General features: G+C 45.2%; 1 protein-coding gene across 1 annotated transcript in view; it reads right to left on the bottom strand.

The window, feature by feature from the left end:
* TRABD2B (TraB domain containing 2B) overlaps positions 1–17,956 on the bottom strand; it is a 306,025-nt gene extending 288,069 nt beyond the window's left edge. Inside the window, exons 1-2 of the mRNA XM_080407652.1 lie at positions 17,820–17,956; positions 16,766–17,326 (exon numbers count right to left, since the gene is read on the bottom strand). Of these exons, the coding sequence (XP_080263778.1) occupies positions 16,766–17,326; positions 17,820–17,927 (669 nt within the window). The 5' untranslated portion in view covers positions 17,928–17,956. The remainder of the gene's footprint in view (positions 1–16,765; positions 17,327–17,819) is intronic.
* Between the last annotated feature and the right edge of the window lie 214 nt (positions 17,957–18,170).

Raw genomic sequence — 18,170 nt, 5'->3', positions numbered from 1 at the left:
CCAGACAAGTCCTGCCTCCCGCTAATACAGCTCGCCTGCAAGCACAGCCCTTGATAAGCTTGGAGTAGTTCACGTAGAGCTCCTGGACCCCAGGTGGCCTAGCATGCTTCATGGATCATGCGAGGTACATCCTACATATGGAGAATAAGCAGAGGAAGAAAGAGTGATGGGCTACTGCTCTTTCAGAGCCTCACATACCCACCAAGTCTTTGGCTCATTCCACAACATTTTTAGACATGTCAAGTTTTTCCTGGACTCTGCATACCATTCCTGATTACCCAATTCTGCAGGCCACATCCAGCTGCTGCTGTAGCAGCTTTGCAGCTAGCCTACTGCACACTGGGCAGAGCAGCCACAGAGGGTGACAGGAATCTGGCCTAACTGTCCCTGTTTTCCATCCCCTCTGCCTTGCAGCACTGTCCACTGCATCCCACTCCTAAACCTTGGGCTGTCACAAGAGCGCTCGCCTTGAGCTTGCAGGTCTCCACTGCAGCAGATTCCAGTCTTGATGGTCCTAGCTTGCTCTAGATTGAGCGGAGTCACTGCTGGATGAGTAGCTACCAGCACTGTGTAAGGCACAGGTAAGAGGCCAGGAGGGAACCACAGAGCCCTAGCAGGGCTTATTGGCCACACCAAACACTAACCTCCCTGTAGTGCTGAAGGATCCAAAGAAAGGGCTAAATTTTGATGCAAAGAACTTTATTTACAGCAATAAGGGACTGCTGTGGCTTTACGTTGTCTAGAACTAGCCTGGTCTCATTTTTCAGGGTTGGAAATGGCTTATACATGTTTACATTTTTATTAAGAACTCTCACTCTGTCTCTAAATTAGGGTTCAAATCTGATAATGGCCAACTCAGGATATTAAAAAGTAACAACAGGTAAAATGCATCACTGCTGGTTAATTCATTACAGCCTGGGGCCTCAACTAAGTGTGAATCAATGGCACCTCTTGCATTTGAACAACCTGAGGTAACCCAAAGTAGCCTAAAACACCTCATTCACTTTGATTCTCTGTGTCTTACACTTGGACAACCCTTTCACCTCCATAGACTCCTCATAAAGTGCCATGACTTACACTACAAATGCAGAAGGCAGATGGGGGTCAACATCGCTCTCTCCTTACAAACTAGAGGTCCTGTTTAAGGATGCTTGCTGAACTGGTGGATGAACCCCATCAACCCTGGGGCAGATGAGCTCTCATGAAGAGCAGGAGACCTAGACAAACATGACCAAGGACATACTCTTCCATTGATCCCAAATGTGGCTGGGAATTCAAAGGACTTCAAACAAGGGGAAAGGGAGGTTTGCTGAAATAAAAACAGTATTTTTACTGTTTTGATAAGCACGATGGATGATAAAAGGTCTTGGAAGGCATTTATTCTATTTCACACTGGAGTGCTGCTAAAGCCAGCATGGCAAGAGACTATAACCCTGTAAACATATGTTGTGTGTTAGATTCTGATCTGGCAGCTTGCCTTAATTTTGTTTTTTTAAGGCTCCAGCGAGTTCCAAATACACTTCCACGTTTGTGTTCCAGCAAATGAGCAAAAGGCAGAATGCTTGAGCGACGGGGACCCTGGAATGCACTGGACTATAAATTAGCAAAAAAAAAAAAAAAAAAAAAAAAAAGCCTCCATTAGTGTTGGCACATCAGGCAGAGGATGACAAAAATATCCGCAAATGCTTTTTTCCGTCCCTTTCTCCCAGTTTTTTTAATTTTTTCCAGCATGCATTTCACTGCTGCTGAGAACTGTAACAATTTTAGCCTCCTCTATTTTAGCTATCAACACGGACAGAGGTGACAAGAGAACACCTTTCTAAACAATTTTGTTACTCCCAACTCCCCATCAAAAAAGCACCCCACCGAGCATCTCTCAATAGCAATTAGTCCGGGTCCCTGTAGGCACAGACGAAGAAATTCTTTTGAGAGGCGTTTTAGACTGGTCAGGATTGAGAGTTCCAGCTCATATAAACAAATACTGTTACAAGAGGCAAAGTTGATATGGATTTATGCAAGGAATGTATAGACTGAATAAGCAATTTGATAATTAATGGGGTTGACAGGCACTTTCTAATAGTACACAAGTATGTGCAGACTGAATGGTTTCATATACATGCTGAACCAAAGACAGTATTAATTTTTAACCCATTTTATACCTAATCACCCAGATGAAGGACACACACTCATTTTTTTCATCCTGGGTATTAACCTCTTGACCTCCCAAAGGCTGATTATTGGGAAATAAATCCTTTGTGCTTACTACTATTGCAGACAACGAACCCACAGACATCTTGTACAGGATAATTTTTTCCTTAAAGATAGTCTGAAGAATAAACTTTTGATTACTTTCTAGGCATTAATTATTTATTTTATGTTGCACAGCTTAAATGCAGCAGATCTGCTCTTGACAAAGAACTGAGAGCTTATTTGCATGAGTTTGGGGAATTTCTGAAGAGACCCTTTTGGCTAATACAGAGTTTCTTTTATTATTGGCTTCCAAGCAAGCCAAATCACAGCTCCTACAAGCCCAGCTGCAGAAACTAAAGATGCTTAGTAAGGTCTTGAGCAAAGAACTGTCCCACCTGGCAGGAGATGATGATAATTCATTGTGCATGGAAGATGCCGCGACATTTTGAACTACATGGGAAGAAAGGAGTAGTAGTGTAACTGCTCCCATTGAGGAACGAGATACTCAATGTTTTTCAGTCTGGAGCACGTGGAGAGATGAAGTCTCGATATGCTTCACAACTTCACCCCTCTTATGATCAGGAAGCAGACATCTAACACAATTGTTTTATGGCCTCAAACCCTAGACAATATTAAAATATTCTATTGCCCCCACAGTAACCACCTATGGAAACAAGATGTGGCCAGCCTTTCCTTACCCATACCCATGCCCTCTCCTTCAGCGAGGAAATCAAAAGCCAGACAAGCTGCCCACTTTCTAGGGCCTATGTCCTCCATAAAAGCATTGAAAGAACGAAAGGGGCTACATGGAAGCACGTTGTCTCCAGTCATATTCAAGCTATAGGTAACTGCAAAATACCTATTGAATGACCTCAGTTCTCCAGCAAGAGGTAGATGAACAGCCATATATGGTTAAATTTGAGGTGTTTCAGGCCCATTATTCTGTCCAGCCAACAGCCAAAAGCAGATGCCTAGCGAAGAATACATTTAATATATACCCCTATTAAAAGCCTTGTTGATGGGGCACAATTTTGCCGACCTGTTGGGAACTCAGCAGCAGGTCAAATTGCTACGACTAATCGAACATGAAATAATACACTGCTGTGTGCTAACTGCCCTCAACCCCAACCCCAGCCGCAGTGGCCTTTGAAGAAAGGTGCAATGCCTTCTGCACGGATGTACATGCCAAAAAAAGTCTTTTAAAACATGTGAGAACGAAAGCTGTCATCAAAATGTACTGAGCAATTAAGGTTGAAGGTTGAACTATCATTCCTTCATGCCCTCCCATTCCCCTCCCCTCCAGGGTGGGAAGAAGGGGGAGGATTATTCATTTGTATTCAAGCACTTCATTAATGTTTATAAGAGAATCCAAACACACAAGAAAAACAGGGACGAAACACTTGCGCCAGACGTGTGATGCGATAAATGTCACTGGAGCAAATATTTAGATCTGTTTACAGAGAGGCCTATTAAGTCCTTTTTGAAAAGCTGTGCAGTGTTGTGGCTTGGTCTCTGCCTAGCAGCTCCAGCGTAAACAAATGGAAGATGGCTAAGTCTCTCTCTCTCATTTTGTTATGACATCTGGAAACCTACAGAGGTTGGGAGAAGCCAACTGGCTGCCCTACTGCAATGTCTAGCAACAGGGTCTGCCTGTTGAATGATGGCAGGACAAGGGGAGTAGAACTGCTGAGTTCTCCAGCCTGTACCAAAATCAGTGGATTTTCAATACAGTAATCCCTCAACAAACATTGTGGCAACACAAAAGCCTTTGGTTCACTGCTAATGAAGCAAGTCTATGCTCTCTGCCATTTTTAAAGATCATTTGGGTTTGAGAATCAGGGACTAAAATAGGGTGCAAAGGTGGGTGGAGCTGCACTATTTGCCAAGGGATGGAGATGTGTCCCATAACACCTCGCCTGAAGAACTGTAGGTTCTGGAGTTTGCGGTCAGCCTAGACTTCTGTAGATGTCCCCTTCACATCACCGTATCATTGACTTTAGTCCCTCCACACACAAATATTTCTTTTTCAATGAGAATCAAGTAAGTTGAAGGAGAGATGATAAATTTACAGATGGATAAATCACAGTCTTAGCCCCAGATGTAATAAAATATTCGGAATATTTCAGCTTCTGAAGTCATGCCTCAATTTCCAACATGTTTTGTAAGGCCTACAGATACAACATTGTTCTATATGTACATATTAAGGACCAGTGCTCCTTATTCAGATGCCCAGCTTGCTTCCTTTCTGTTGGGAAGGAACGGTGCTCAGACCATACAGACATACAGACTCTGTATAGTGATTCTAGCAGTGCTGGCTGAACCAGGAAAGAAAAAGCTGAATCAAAACACTTTCCAGTGTGAAATTCTCCTTCTGACTTAGTGACTTTAGTTTAGTTTGTTCATGGCATCAAGAATTCAACGTGAAACCACAAGTAACTCCACTCAGTCTACTTTTAAGCTTATCAAAATCACAAACAAATTAGAAGGATACTGACTAACTTTTTTTTCCTCCTAATTCTCTTAATCAAGTACTTGGCTACACAAAACTTCCTTTCTATATAAAGCAATGGGAAAGACACCTTGCCCAATTTTGAGGACCACAGAGTACAGTTCTGGGTTCCAGATTCAAGCACTGCATACTTGTTTAATTTGTTTTAATGGGAACTACACTGAGCTTTTTACTCCAGAGAACGGAAGAATGGGTGCCAAGTTTCTTGGGATTCTCCCATTTTCAAAGCTATACTCTCAGCTCTGAGCAATCTCAGCAAAACACACCCCTTCCTTCCCTGACTGATAAAGATGAAGGATTACTAGATGTGATAGTTGCTGAGCTTGTTATTCTCTTAAAAAATTTAAGAAGGCTCTGATACTTCAGTGTGTTGGAAGAACAGGAAAATGCATGTGACCACCCAATCCAACAGTAAACAGTAAATAAACATTGGTTGTCCCTACTGTATAACAGGGATCAATCTTTTCAGACTTAAACTTCCCAGAGGAAAATTTTATCTGGCTGACTCTTCCTTTTTAATTAGTCATTCTGACTAATTCTTGCAGAAAATGCATGACAGCTTAGTGGCTTTGTTTCAAACTGTGGTCCCTTGCATGATGCTACATTCAGCTCTACTCCCTGCTCTGTGTGTGTTTTACTACCCTTAATATACCAGACTCATTAGGAGTGCCAGGCCTTGAAACCTTGTCAGTAGCATGCCAAACATCCACAGGAAAGAGAGTGGAATCCCTTCCCCTATTTTTGTTTTGCTACCTCCCGCTCCTCCGCTTTAGAGCTAACCCTTGGGGTTATTTATATTGCATGACCTTGAGATAAATGGCATTTGGCAGGCTGCCGGATGACTTTGTGTTTCAAATCAAACGTTCTCATTTTCTCCCACTAACAATGGAAATAATCCCTGAATGCCTTTTTGGGGGTATTTCTCCTCATCTCGCTGCCTGCCGTGGAGTTCTTTGGTAACTGCGTCAGGGCTGGTGAACTTTAGCTTGACTTTCTTGTTAGATGCAAGCACCAAGTGGTGTCTGTGGTTTTCTTCTGTGGTTTGGTGTGTGTGTGTGTTTTCTCTTTGTCCCAGAGCGTCTGCAACGCTGGTATTAGAGCTACAATTGTTCTATATAAAGCAAAGATCCCTTGAATGATCTGCCAAAGGCTTTATCTCTGAACAATCTCTGTCTGTACTTGCTTTGCCGTTAACCAGTTTTGACTCCACTCCGTAATGGCTGGAGTTGCTTTGCCTTAACTGATATATATCAAAGAGAACTGCTAAAATTAACTACTCATGAACTGTGTCCAGGATGTTAGATTAACTCATCTAGAATCCTTCAGAGAACAAGCTGATTTACGATGTGTTATGACATTGTTACTTGATGTGTTGCACAACAACTCAATTTTAAAAAATGAAGAGTGCTCCATTAATAAGAGATAAATCTTTCCAGTGTAATTCAAATGAATCTGCAACAGCTTTAGAGAAAGCATGATAAGGGATCTTGTGTGGGTTTTGGTGATTGTGTTTTGCATTCCTACGGATATCTTCCACTAGGATCTCTTTGTCAGTAATGACAAAATCCATCCAAAATATGCCAAAATGTGACACCTTCTGGGAAATTATAGCTCTCTGTACTTCACAAAAGGGTATTACTACAATTGATTCTCCACAACTAATACTTCCACATTTTAGAATGTACACCAAGTGTACAAACTATGTTTTTTTTTCAACTTCAGAGCCATGATTTGCTTAAGTCTCTACATGGTACATCCCTGACAAGCTTTTGTAGTCATAGTTAACACACAGCAAGTGCTCAAAGCAGCCAGTTTCTTCCTCAGAAAAAAAACCCACACCTTTATACATTAAGATATAAATAGAGTATTTCTTTAAACCAAGCACTATTCCATTACTGGAACATGAACCAGTGTAAATGCTGACCTTAAATTATGAAGTTTCTAGAGCCTGTTCCAGATGGCTACACGCTAAAGGCTCAGGTCTCTCTGGATAACCAGTTTCAACAAAAATGCCTTTGAAAATGAGCTTGAATTGTATACTGTACAGTATGTCTCATTTCACAGCCAAGGCACTTGAGTTAATAAAGAAAATCCTCCCTGGCCTCACACAATTAGCTGGGTAAAAGGCCAGTCAATGCAAGTCTGCATACAGTGACAAGCCAATCCATAAAGTCAAATGGTGTTTTGTGCCTGCAAACGCCTTCTGCCTTGACCCTCTGAACCTCACCTCATCACCAAAGGACCTGATTGTTTCAGGGTGGTATGACCTGCTATCATGGTCTGATGCTCACACCAGGGAGAAAATACCTCCCTGGTATTCTGCAAGTGGGAAGGGAAATACTGAAGGAACTGAACTTCAGTTTGCTTGTAACTGTCTACCAATAGAGCATCCCAGCTGTTTGAAGGCCACACCATATTAGAATTGTTTTGGTCATATCCTGGTACTAAAAACTTCACTTTGTTCAATTCTATACCTTAATGAGTTATCTTCTTCAGCCAGCAAATAAGAAGCTTTTTTGAGAATGTTCTCAAAATGTTTTCATGCATTAATCAGAATGTTTTCATGCATTAATCAGGAAAGAAAGTCATTATGAAAAAGAAGGGCTTGCTGTGTAGTTAATTCTTATAAACACAGTCCTTTAGCATACTTGCATCTCTCTTGCTCCTGTGATATCCCAAAAATAATTACTTTAACTTGAAAGAAAACTACGAGTTAGCATCCCAGTTGGCTCCCAGTATGTCACGACCAGCTCTTCGGATGGTGTAAGGCTTAGCTCCTTCACAACTAATAGTGCTATGATAATTTTACCAGTGTTTTAGAATCAATGGGACACACCGGGACATGTCCCATCACACTTCACTGCTGGAGTAACATTAATCTCCATGATCATTCGTAAAACTGTAAATCAATCACATGCCAGAAATACAAACTCCTTCAAAAAGTTGGGCATGTTTCTCAAATCACCCTTTTGCCCTCTCCCCCTCTGCTGACTCTGCAAACTCCAATACTGTGATCATTTTGTCTCACATTTAAATAAATATTCCCCATCACTATTATGTTGTCACCTGTAATAGGAAAAGTCTGCAAGAAATCAAAGGAAAGCAAAATTTGTGCAGTGGCAGAAAGTGTACAGAGAATAATCAGTCTTCATTGTGATTGTTAACAAAAGTAAGGGAGCCTAATGGAGACCTTGGATTTAATACGGTCTCTAAAATATTGAGGGGATACTTTCAAGACATAGAATCTTCTACTTTAAAGAAATATTTTCCCTGTGTTACTTTTAAGTTGACGTTTATTAAAATGGAAAGAGGTTTGAAAAGAACTTGTGGATTTGTTTCCTTTTTCTCATTCCTTGGCTCACGAAAGGAGCCTGACAAATACCGCTCTGCTCTATGAAGGCAGTTTCTTCTCTGTTTTATGTACTGGGGATATCTGTGTCTCCAACAGGTGCCCCAATATGAGAGTTAGCGTAGAAGCAGCAAGCTTGATGCAATCGGGGGAAAACATAAAGCATTTAGTGTTATTCCTTTAATTGCACTGTTACAGCTAACACGTTGGACATGACTGAATTGCTAGTTGTTCTCCATGCCCATCTCAATGATCTCTGTGATTTTGCAGGGACACCCAAGCATGAAAAAACCTCTGGACTGGAATTAATTTGAAAGGTTTTGTAACTTCCACGTTAACTGAGCCTAGGAAAAGGAGAAATCAGAACGCTTTCTTTTTCTTTTTTTACAACCCTGTATTTATTTGCCAACAGGAGTTTCTGGGAATGGTTCAATATTATCCCTGGTTTCAAGGGACACTCTGAAATGAGTACAACGTATAGGATTTGATTCATACCAATACTCTTTCACATCTAACATTGCTATCCACTGGCATGGGCTACAGTCCTCATTTTGAAGAAGTCAGTAATAAAACTCCCTTTTGACATCTGCAAGACTCTTCAACCCTCAATGCTGTTGCAGTGCTTGGACAGAGGTGATCAGCAGTGGTCCGCTGATAATAAATCTAATTACGGTATTTCAGGGACGATGATTTCTTCAGGCATAACTGGCCTATGGGAGTCTATGTATGATGAGAAATGGGGTGTCTAGGCCTATGTTAAATGACCCTCAGAGTGGAAAATCTAGGGTCTTTGATCTCATTCAAACTAAAAATACTTTTGCTAATGAGCCTCCTCCAGTCATACAACATCCATCCCAAAATGCTGAACACATGGTTTTAATTCACAGTTTTTAGCAACTTTCATTTATATTGTGCTAGAAGTCCTGAAATGACTTGCAGCAGAAGCTCTAAAAATTGGAAACCCAAATGGTAAAGACTGCTGTTGGAATAACTTGCGATAAAAGCAGCAGTTATCTGTGCTAATTCCTGCTTGAGCTTCCGACACAGGTGTTAACCATGTCATTTCTAATTCTCTGTGCATTTACATGACAGCTAGATCCAATAAACAATTAACAATAACACAAGGCAGCTGTATTGTTCTCTTGAATACCACAAAAAGCAAATCCATGGAGATGGATGAGGTACCATAACTACTAGCTGTTGTGATGGACATAACCAGTCACGCATTTTAGTTGCACGTCTGTTCCCACTCTGCAGAGAGTTGTCCCAGTTTCGACTGAGGTAAGAGTTAATTTTCTTCCTAGTAGCTGGTACGGTGCTGTGTTTTGGATTTAGTAGGAGAATAATGTTGATAACACAGTGATGGGTTTAGTTGTTGCTAAGTAGCGCCTACTCTAAGTCAAGAACTTTTCAGTTTGCCACACTCTGCCAGTGAGCAGGTGCACAAGAAATTGGGAGGAGACACAGCCAGGACAGCTGACCCAAAGTAGCCAAAGGGATATCCCATACCATAGAACGTCACGCTGAGTACATAAACGGGGGGGAGTTGGCCGGGAGAGCCCGACCACTGCTCGGGGACTGCCTGGGCATCAGTCAGTGGGTGGTGAGCAATTGTATTGCACACTACTTATTTTCTTTGGATTTATTCTTCTCTCCTTCCTTTTCATTAGTACTACTATTATATTATTTTGCTTTATTTCGATTATTAAACTGTTCTTATCTCAGAGCATGGCTTTTACCTTTTCCCAGTTCTCCTCACCATCCCACTGGGGTAGGGAGAGAGCGGGCAGGGGGAGGGAGCAACTGGCTGCATAGTACTTAGTTGCTGGCTGGGGTTAAACCATTACAGAGTATAGCCTTGTTCCAATTCCAGTCCAAGAACTGAGATGTTAAGTTCAAACACTGATATCTGCAGTTTTAAGCTCTCCAGGCACCAGTTTAACTTCTGGTGTCTCAAGCAAGCTGGAAACCGTAATGCTTTATGGGTTACAGAAAGAGTATTAAATTCACAAATTGTTGCAATGTTCAGAAAAATGCCTTAGTGACTGCAATCTATAAATAATTCAAGAGGTTCAGAAAGATACTGAGGTTTTGTGATCAACCCACAGTGATTTCTGTGGATTTTAAGTCTAGTAATATCTAGGACCTGAATTGCTTGTCAGCTTGAAAGAGGGATTTGGGAAAGTGTGTGGACACGAGGCAGATACATTACCCTGCAAATCAGGACTCTTCTAACACTGACTCTTGAAACTTAAAAATATTAAGTTCGCAAAACACTGGCCATTGCTGAAAAACTCCATTTTTGTGCTATCCTAAACACTGTGGTCTGGGGAAGTCATTTTACAGTCCCTCATCCAAGTGTGCAGGGAACCCCTCTAACAGGACCAAAAGATGAAAGAAATCACAACAATCTCAAGTGGCTCAAGCAGTAACTCTGTGATTTCTTCTGCCTTTTACCTGCCTCATCAACTCCTAATGACAGGTAAGAGATTAATAAGGGTTTGCAGTGTAAAGCCTAGCACAGGGGAAGCCTGTTATTTTACAGTATGTCCCTCTGAAGTTCCCAAATAGGGTTTGCCAGGAGCCCTGCCACCAATCTCCATCTCCGCAGGAGTGCAAGGTGAATGAGTGCCCTTGCTTAAGATCATTCCTGGCCTTTTCAGTACAGGAACCTCTGACTAGCCTGAATGATGTGGGCTGGCTTTATAATGTGGATTGCTACTCACTAGGGAGCTGAGGGGAGGCTGTTAAAGACTTTCTGAGGACTGTAGGTTGCACTATACTTGAAGTTGAGGTTTTTAAGGTCAATGGTTCATTCTGTTTATAAGCAAAGCACTCTGGGCCCGGGGCAGGATCCTGACTGCTGTTGCAACAGCACCAGAAACTGACAGCAGACAACAGAGAGAAAATAATCGCTGTGGAAGTATTATTTACTAACGGGGTGGCAGGGTGGATTTTGCACTTACTAGGTGAGCAGCTCAGAGGTGACAAACTGCTCCAAGGGAGATCTCACAGGGATTTGAAAGCAGCATTAGTGCCTAAGTACAGGGATGAATTTGGATCATCTGCCCCTCTTCTGATCCCCTTCCCCAGAGCCGAGCTCAGGGAGTGGATCTGCTCCGAGCAAAGTGCGTGCCTGGGTGCTCCCCATGCCTCTCGTGCCACAGCAGTACCAGGGCTCCCTGCCACCAGGACCAGGCATCGGCCAGAGCCAAAGAGACCACACTCCGACCTCAACTCACCTCTCACCATGCACACAGGGAAAAATGGTACAGTGTTCGGCTGCCTCAAATACACTAGGGACTCCTTAAGTGCCAGGCTTACCTGCCAGTTTTCTGGGGATTTGTTCCTTTCAAAGCCCACCTTATCAAGATGCAATTCCTGCCTAAACCCGATCACAAGCAGCACCCATAATTTTGCAAACAAATCAACCATCAGAATCCTCTTCAGATCTGCTCGTGGGAGGCAGGTACACCTGTCCTGGGCTCAGATCTTACAAAGGGAAGTGTGAAAGATCAGAGGGAAAGGAAGGGCTCATATCTAACCTGTTCTACAAACACTTCTTGCAGTTATATACACAATAAATACAATAGATGAATTGCCAGCTGCCCCTCAAGCCATCATTAACTGACCGACTTTTTTCTTAATAGGCATCAAATGCCAGGGTGGGCCTTTCAAGGGGGCTGTAGTGAAGAAGCACACAGTAACTGGCTGTAAAAAGCAACACGTACAGTTACAGCTATAAAACGTCAGCTGCTGATCCTTTCAGGTGTTACTGTGACTACTGTAGTTTTAATACCTGCATAGTTTCACCCTCAACAGTTCCCCTGGTAAAGATGTAAAGCCACTCCACTAGTATTCAAAAGGAGTTTAAATGGAAAGATTTCTGTTTCTGCTGTATGAATTTCTACCCCAAGGTTAACTTTAATAGGGGAAATTTTTACCCGGGGGGGTGTGGGGGAGTGAAGGGTGCAACGGTTCAATTCAATTCAAGTGAGCAAGCTGAGAAGTACATACACTATGCATAATCAAACCTTTTAACAGCATTTCTTTCAACAATATTCAGCAATCAAAACAGATGATACTAAGCTATTTTTGATGACTCTTGCCCTTTTCACAAAGACTAAAATTTTTTAAAAGTAAAAGGTGCTACTTCTGCTAGGCAAAAAGCACTTTTCTAAAAAAAAAAAAAGATTATTTAAAAAAAAAAAAACAGTAATACCCCCTCAATAAACTACACAGACTGTCAAAAGTCAACTAGCTCTGAAACTGAGCCCTTTAATCCGGGTCAGAAAACTTTGAGCCTGGATCTCTCATTAGTATAAACAGGCAAATTTCCCTTGAAGTCAGTTACAGTGGTCAGCTCTGAGAATCCCAGCTTTGTGATCACAGAAATGTTTCATTTTTACAGGGGACAGGGGAGATGGAGTAGCACGTCCAGGCCACAGCCCTGTCTATATATTACTGCGTCGTGCTGCTTTGCCACTGAAGGTCCAGCTTCGAGGCTGCAGATCTGTCAGCGACCAAACATGATGGACCACCCATTGGCCTTTTATTAACCAGCACTTGTTCCCCGCTCTAATCCCATCACTAGAGTAATCAAAGCTGCCATGTCCCAGGGTCTGATGGAACAGCAGGACCTGGGAAATGAAGGCTGATTTTGTTAACAAAGTCATTCCTGCCCCTTGAATGCTGTCTCATTGGTAGAAAGCATGGAGACGAGGTTTATTTGTGCAGAGAATGAGGCGGCAAAGAAATGAAAGGGGAAGAATGGTGAAGTGTGAAGTTTAATCTGGCACGGTCTAAAGTTTCTTTCTTTGAGGCCGTCTCTGATCCAATCAACACCGGTTTGATATTTAACATCTCCCCCTGCAGTTGGAAATGATACAGGCTGGAGAAGACCGGAGTCTGGGCTTTGCAAGCCCTGAGCAGCAGAAGGAGAGAAAAGGGGCTGCCAGGGGCTCCCCTCTGGCCCCAGAGCTTCCCCCACCAACAGGCCGGGATGGGGTCAGGCCCTGACACAAAATTCCCCTCAGGAACCTTGGGATTCAGGGCTTCTGGCGTGAGCCGAATGCACATTCTCCCTGAAGAGAGCAAGCTCTGGGCGGGATGAGAAAGGGATTTTATTTCTACCTTGGAGGAAGGGATATCAACACTGTCTCCGTCTGGGGACCCTGCTGAGCAACAGGATCAAACACAAGCGAGGGCGACCATCCGCCTCCCCAGGGCAGAGCGGTTTGGGCAGAGCAGTCAGACCCTCCCCTTGTTGACCGTAGGGGCGTTCGGTGGGGACGCGATGCTGCCCACGGGCACCCACCCCGGGGCGAGCAGGGGGCCCAGCACAGCCCACGGCGAGCAGGGCGGACGCAGACAGACCCAGCACCTGCAGGAGTCACCGTCACCGTCCTTACTCCAGCGACAGCGTATCTCAGCCTGGGGAGAGCTTTCCGCCACACGAGGGTCCCAAGGAGGAGGGAAAGCTGGACCCTCTCCCAAGCCAGCCCTCGGATGAGTCCTCAGGGCCTGGCGTAGCACCGGCCGCAGTGGCCCTGCCGGGACCCCAAGAAGAGGTGGCCCTGAACACCGTCTGCCCCCACCAGCTCTCCTCAGTCCTGGCCCATCTGATTTTGCACTTTTCTGGCCACCTGTAAACGAACATCTGGGCTGTAAGACAGAAAAGCTGTCCGCTTCCTCCTCTTTGCACGCCTCCCAGCTCTCTGTCCTGCCCTCAGTGAAAACCCTGGCACTCGGTGTACCAAGCAGTGGTGAGATTTCAACCTGACCCAAAGCTGATCTGAACCACCCTGCTGCCAGGCTCCCCAGCCAGCCTTTTGCTGCCACTCAGACAACTTGCCACCAGCTGTACAACACCATACCCGAGGGCCCGGACTTTGTGCGACCAGCAGCTGCCGGAGTCCCAGGGCAGCGAGGATGCTCCCTCCAGCATCCAGGCAGCGGGACAGCAGGGTGACCGGCGCGGTGCCAGCCTGGGAAAGCAGCATGAAGCACTGAGCAGAGATTTCAGGGGGAGCAGAGCATCAAACTACAAAGTTTTGGGGTTTACAATAGAAAACAATGCGCCCTGCTCTACCTGCATGAGCTGGCTCTCCAGGAAGCGGCTAATTATATGAGCCACCTTAATCTTTTCATCCGGCTAAGACAATCAACATTTCAAAGCCACACACAGAACGTTTCAAAGATCGTTCCTGGTCAAAAATGCAAGTGTATCCGCTTTCTTTCAGAGCAGATCAAAACCAAGTACCACACCGGGACAACTCCTAGATTTCCTTCTCCTCATGGTATCAGATTAACAGATTTGGTGCATGTAGTCAGATTAAATATTTGCAGTAGCACAAAGCTGCCTTTGAGGGGAAGGAGTTTAAAAAAAAAAGAAAGCTTTTTTTTTCTGTTTTAATTTGCTTAGGGCAAAAATACTGGACTTTGGGGGACGTGGGAAACAAAAGCATTGACATGATTCAGCAAGGCACGGTTTTAAAACCTGGATTCTGAATGCAGAAATTATGTGCAGTATTCCTGTAACAGTAATGCTGAAAACAGGTAAAAACTGCTGATGCCCTTAGCAGATTTGGGATTGTAATTTATCACAGATGTTCTCATCAAACTATGCAAATACCTTACAAGGCAAAAACTGCTCAATTTCTGATTTCCATTTGAGTGTGTTTTAATTACGTGCTGCTTAAAGAAGGCTCCAAGACCTGAAATTGGGAGGTGAAACCTGGCCATAGTAATCCACTCCACTAAATTAGCACAGCAATACACGGAGCAGTAGGACTGCCAGACGGTGTGATAACATTACAAATTACTATTGTTAAACAACTAGCCAGGTGTCAGGATGCATGAAATCTAGAGGAAGCAAGAAAATAAATATCTGGTTTGTTTTGTTTAATTTTGTCTCATGTTGTTCTGGTGGCCTTGTTCCCAGAAAAGCTTCAATCTAGGAAAAATCCTCCTGAACACTGATCTGTTTTCAGCAGCAATGTCAATTCTCTGTAATAATTAAAATGTAATGTTATTTTTTTAATCAGCACAAATGTTTTGCATAAATGATTGTCCTTTACTTGCCAATAGCAGTAATATCTTTGCTGTTCTTTTTTAGATTACTATTGTAGGAAAACAAAGGGGAAACGTTTGTTTCTATTTAAAATTTAGAGAATGAGAGAAAAACAGTTATGGTAAGAGCAGCAGTGAATTTTGTACTCTGTCCCTCTTCCTCTCTCTGTTGCTTGCTTGCTCTCTCTAAAAAAGAAAAAAATGTAACATGATTCACATTTAAAAAGCTTCCAAGTGGTACATTTTTAACCAAGTGCAGTGCTTTCATGTGCTTGATTCTAACTGCCATTTTTGACCTAATACAACCAAATGCTATTGGATGTCTGGAATGGTTAATTATTTTTACCTTACATTAAAGAAGGAGATCAACAGAGAGGATAGGCACTTAAACCTTTCAAACAGAAGAGGGTAAAACAAATTCCTTGATTTGCAGGTGTGTTAATTAATGCAAAAGTCCTGAGGGGCTTTCTTTTCATTATTTTTGTTGATAAACACGAAAATCCCTCCAAAAGCGTACCCAGGCAGTCTTCTCCTCTGAAGGCTGTATGCAAAGTTAAGACTTCTAGTTGAACTATTGGATGAACCAAATGTTAGCGAAAGCAAGACTTTCCCCTCAAAACAGTTCCCACAAGACTTCATGGGAGAAGGGGGTGCAGGCACTCTAAGGACATTTTAATCACCAAAGATCAGTCCTTTAATCCTTATTCCCACATCACCAAGGTGTTTTTTTTTCTCAAAGTAGGACAGTAAGATAAGGCTGGAAACAGGCTGATCCAAAACTAATGACAAAAAGCAGGTTAAAAACGAAATATCATAGCAGTAACTGACACCATCTTAAATTTCCCCTGGATTATTTGTTTTCTTCCACACACATTCATTTCCTGAATTTCTAGTAAATCTGATTTCATATAAACAGTTTCACAAAGCAAAGTCAATAGCTGTGACTGTGTTCCCGATTAATCCACTGAAATGAAATAGATCGTATGGCTTAGTATTTGGTTGTTTAAAGCTAAATCCACCGAAAGAATTCTGGAGTCCGGTTACACCAATAACTTCTGTTTCTTTATCTACATCCTCTTCTTTTTGCTGAACTTTACCTGTTCTAAAATTAAGAAAATCCATGCAGATTGCACACTTAATTTCGCCCAGTACATGAGGGCAATGTAAGCCAGTTTGTTTTGACCTGGAGCGACTACTAAAAAGACAGCCGACAGTTTGCACATACTTATATCTATTTGAACAATGTCAAAAAATTTCTTTTTTCATTGTTCATGCTTCATCCTCCTCCTGACAAGTACCACAGAGCTGCTTTAATTAAAAACAAACAAACAAAAAACCCCACTTTTCAACCAGCTCCAGGACAGGACAGGAGGTGTGGAAGTTTCCCTCACAAGTGGCAAGCCAGCAGACACACACATTCACACCCCGGACATTTGCCTCTCAAATAAATAATCCACATGATAACCACGCAGCCCTCACTGCACAGGTGGCAGGTTTTTTGTGGGCTGCCCAGCCTGGCGCAATGGGGAATGGGCAGCCCACCCCACTGCAACAGGCTTGGGGTTCACCCGCATAAACCCACCAAAAGGCAAGGAGAACAGCCCCCACCTCCTGGCACAAGCCACGAGGCCCAGAGGCCTCCTTACCTGGGAGAAGTTGAGCCCGTTCAGCGGGTGACACTGCTCCTCCACCCTTTCCACCGCGCCCGTCGTCTTCTTCATCCTCTCGGCCTCCTGGGCGAGGTAGAGATCGAGCACCGGCACCCCTCTGGAGCGGATGTCCGTCTCCGTCAGGGAGTTCACCATGAGCATCACCCAAACGGGCCTCTTGCGCTCCCAGTTGCCGGCGATGGCGTTGAAGAGGTAGTCAGCGTAGAGCCCTTTGCCGCGCTGGTCCGGGGTCATCCAGTGGGGCAGCATCAGCTTGATGTAGTCCAGGTGGCGCTTGAGGCGGCGGTAGAGCTCGCGGGGCAGCACGTCCTGAAGGTTCTCCCCGTGGGGCAGCATCTGGCAGCTGGCCAGCCCCGAGATGGTGTAGGGGTCCGTGAGGTCCAGCTCGAAGTAGACGCTGGAGCTGGCGTGGAAGGCGGCCTTGGAGTTGTTGGGGATGAAGTCCCACACGCGCGTGTAGGGCACGTGGATGGTGCCAAAGAGATAGGCGGGGGGGTCGCGGCGGATGGTCCAGAGGAAGGAGTTGAGCTCGCCTTGCTGCGGGGAGGATGGCGGGGGGCTGGTCAGCGGCGGGGGGGCAGCGGGGCAGCAGGCAGCCCGCGGTGGCAATGCCACCCTCGGGGGTGCCCGCGGGGAGGCAGGGGCCGGGGGCCCCGCTCCCCCGTGTCCCGCATAGGGGCTCGGAGCGCGCACGGCCCGCGGGCGCGGTGAGGCCCGCAGCGGCACCGGCCCGCCGCGACCCCCCGCTCCCCCCCCCGCTCCCCCGCCCGGCCGCCGCATCCCCCCGCGCCGGGCCGAGGGGCCCCTCCCGCCGGCAGCACCGACCCCTCGCGGGGCACGCGCGGGTTCGCGCCACACCTGCGGGGCCACGCGCCTGGGCCGCCCGCACACGCGCGGGAGGGGGGGGGTCCCTCCCCACGCGCCCCCCGCCCCCCCATCCCGCCCGCGCCCCGGCGGCTCCCGCGGAGCGCCGCGACCGGCCGCGCATCCCCAGCGGCCGCGCCCCCCGGCCCGGCCCGGCCCGGCTCACCGAGCGGGGCAGGTCGCACTGCCCCGTGTCCATCTGCTCCCGCCGGGCCGCGGCGTCGGGCAGGAACCCCCCGAAGACGAAGCAGATCAGCGTCAGGTTGAGTTGCATCCCGCTTCCTCTCGCTCTCCTCTCTCTCCTTCCCAGATGAGCCTTTTTGGATTTCTAGGATCTTTTTTTTTTTTTTTCCCTCCCCCTCCTCCTGCTCTTCCCCCTTTTTTTTTTTTTTCTGGGGCTTTTTTTTTTTTTTTTTTTTTTTATTCAAACAAACTTTGCCAGTCCCATCTGCATCTGACAAGTGCAGGGGGAAGGACTGGCCGCCCCCTCCCTCCCATGCTCTCCCCCCTCCCGCCC

Source organism: Falco punctatus (assembly GCF_963210335.1).
Source record: "Falco punctatus genome assembly, chromosome: 11".
Taxonomy (NCBI): Eukaryota; Metazoa; Chordata; class Aves; order Falconiformes; family Falconidae; genus Falco; species Falco punctatus.
Note: the sequence above shows the minus strand (reverse complement) of the source record. Positions and strands in the feature narration are given on the sequence as shown.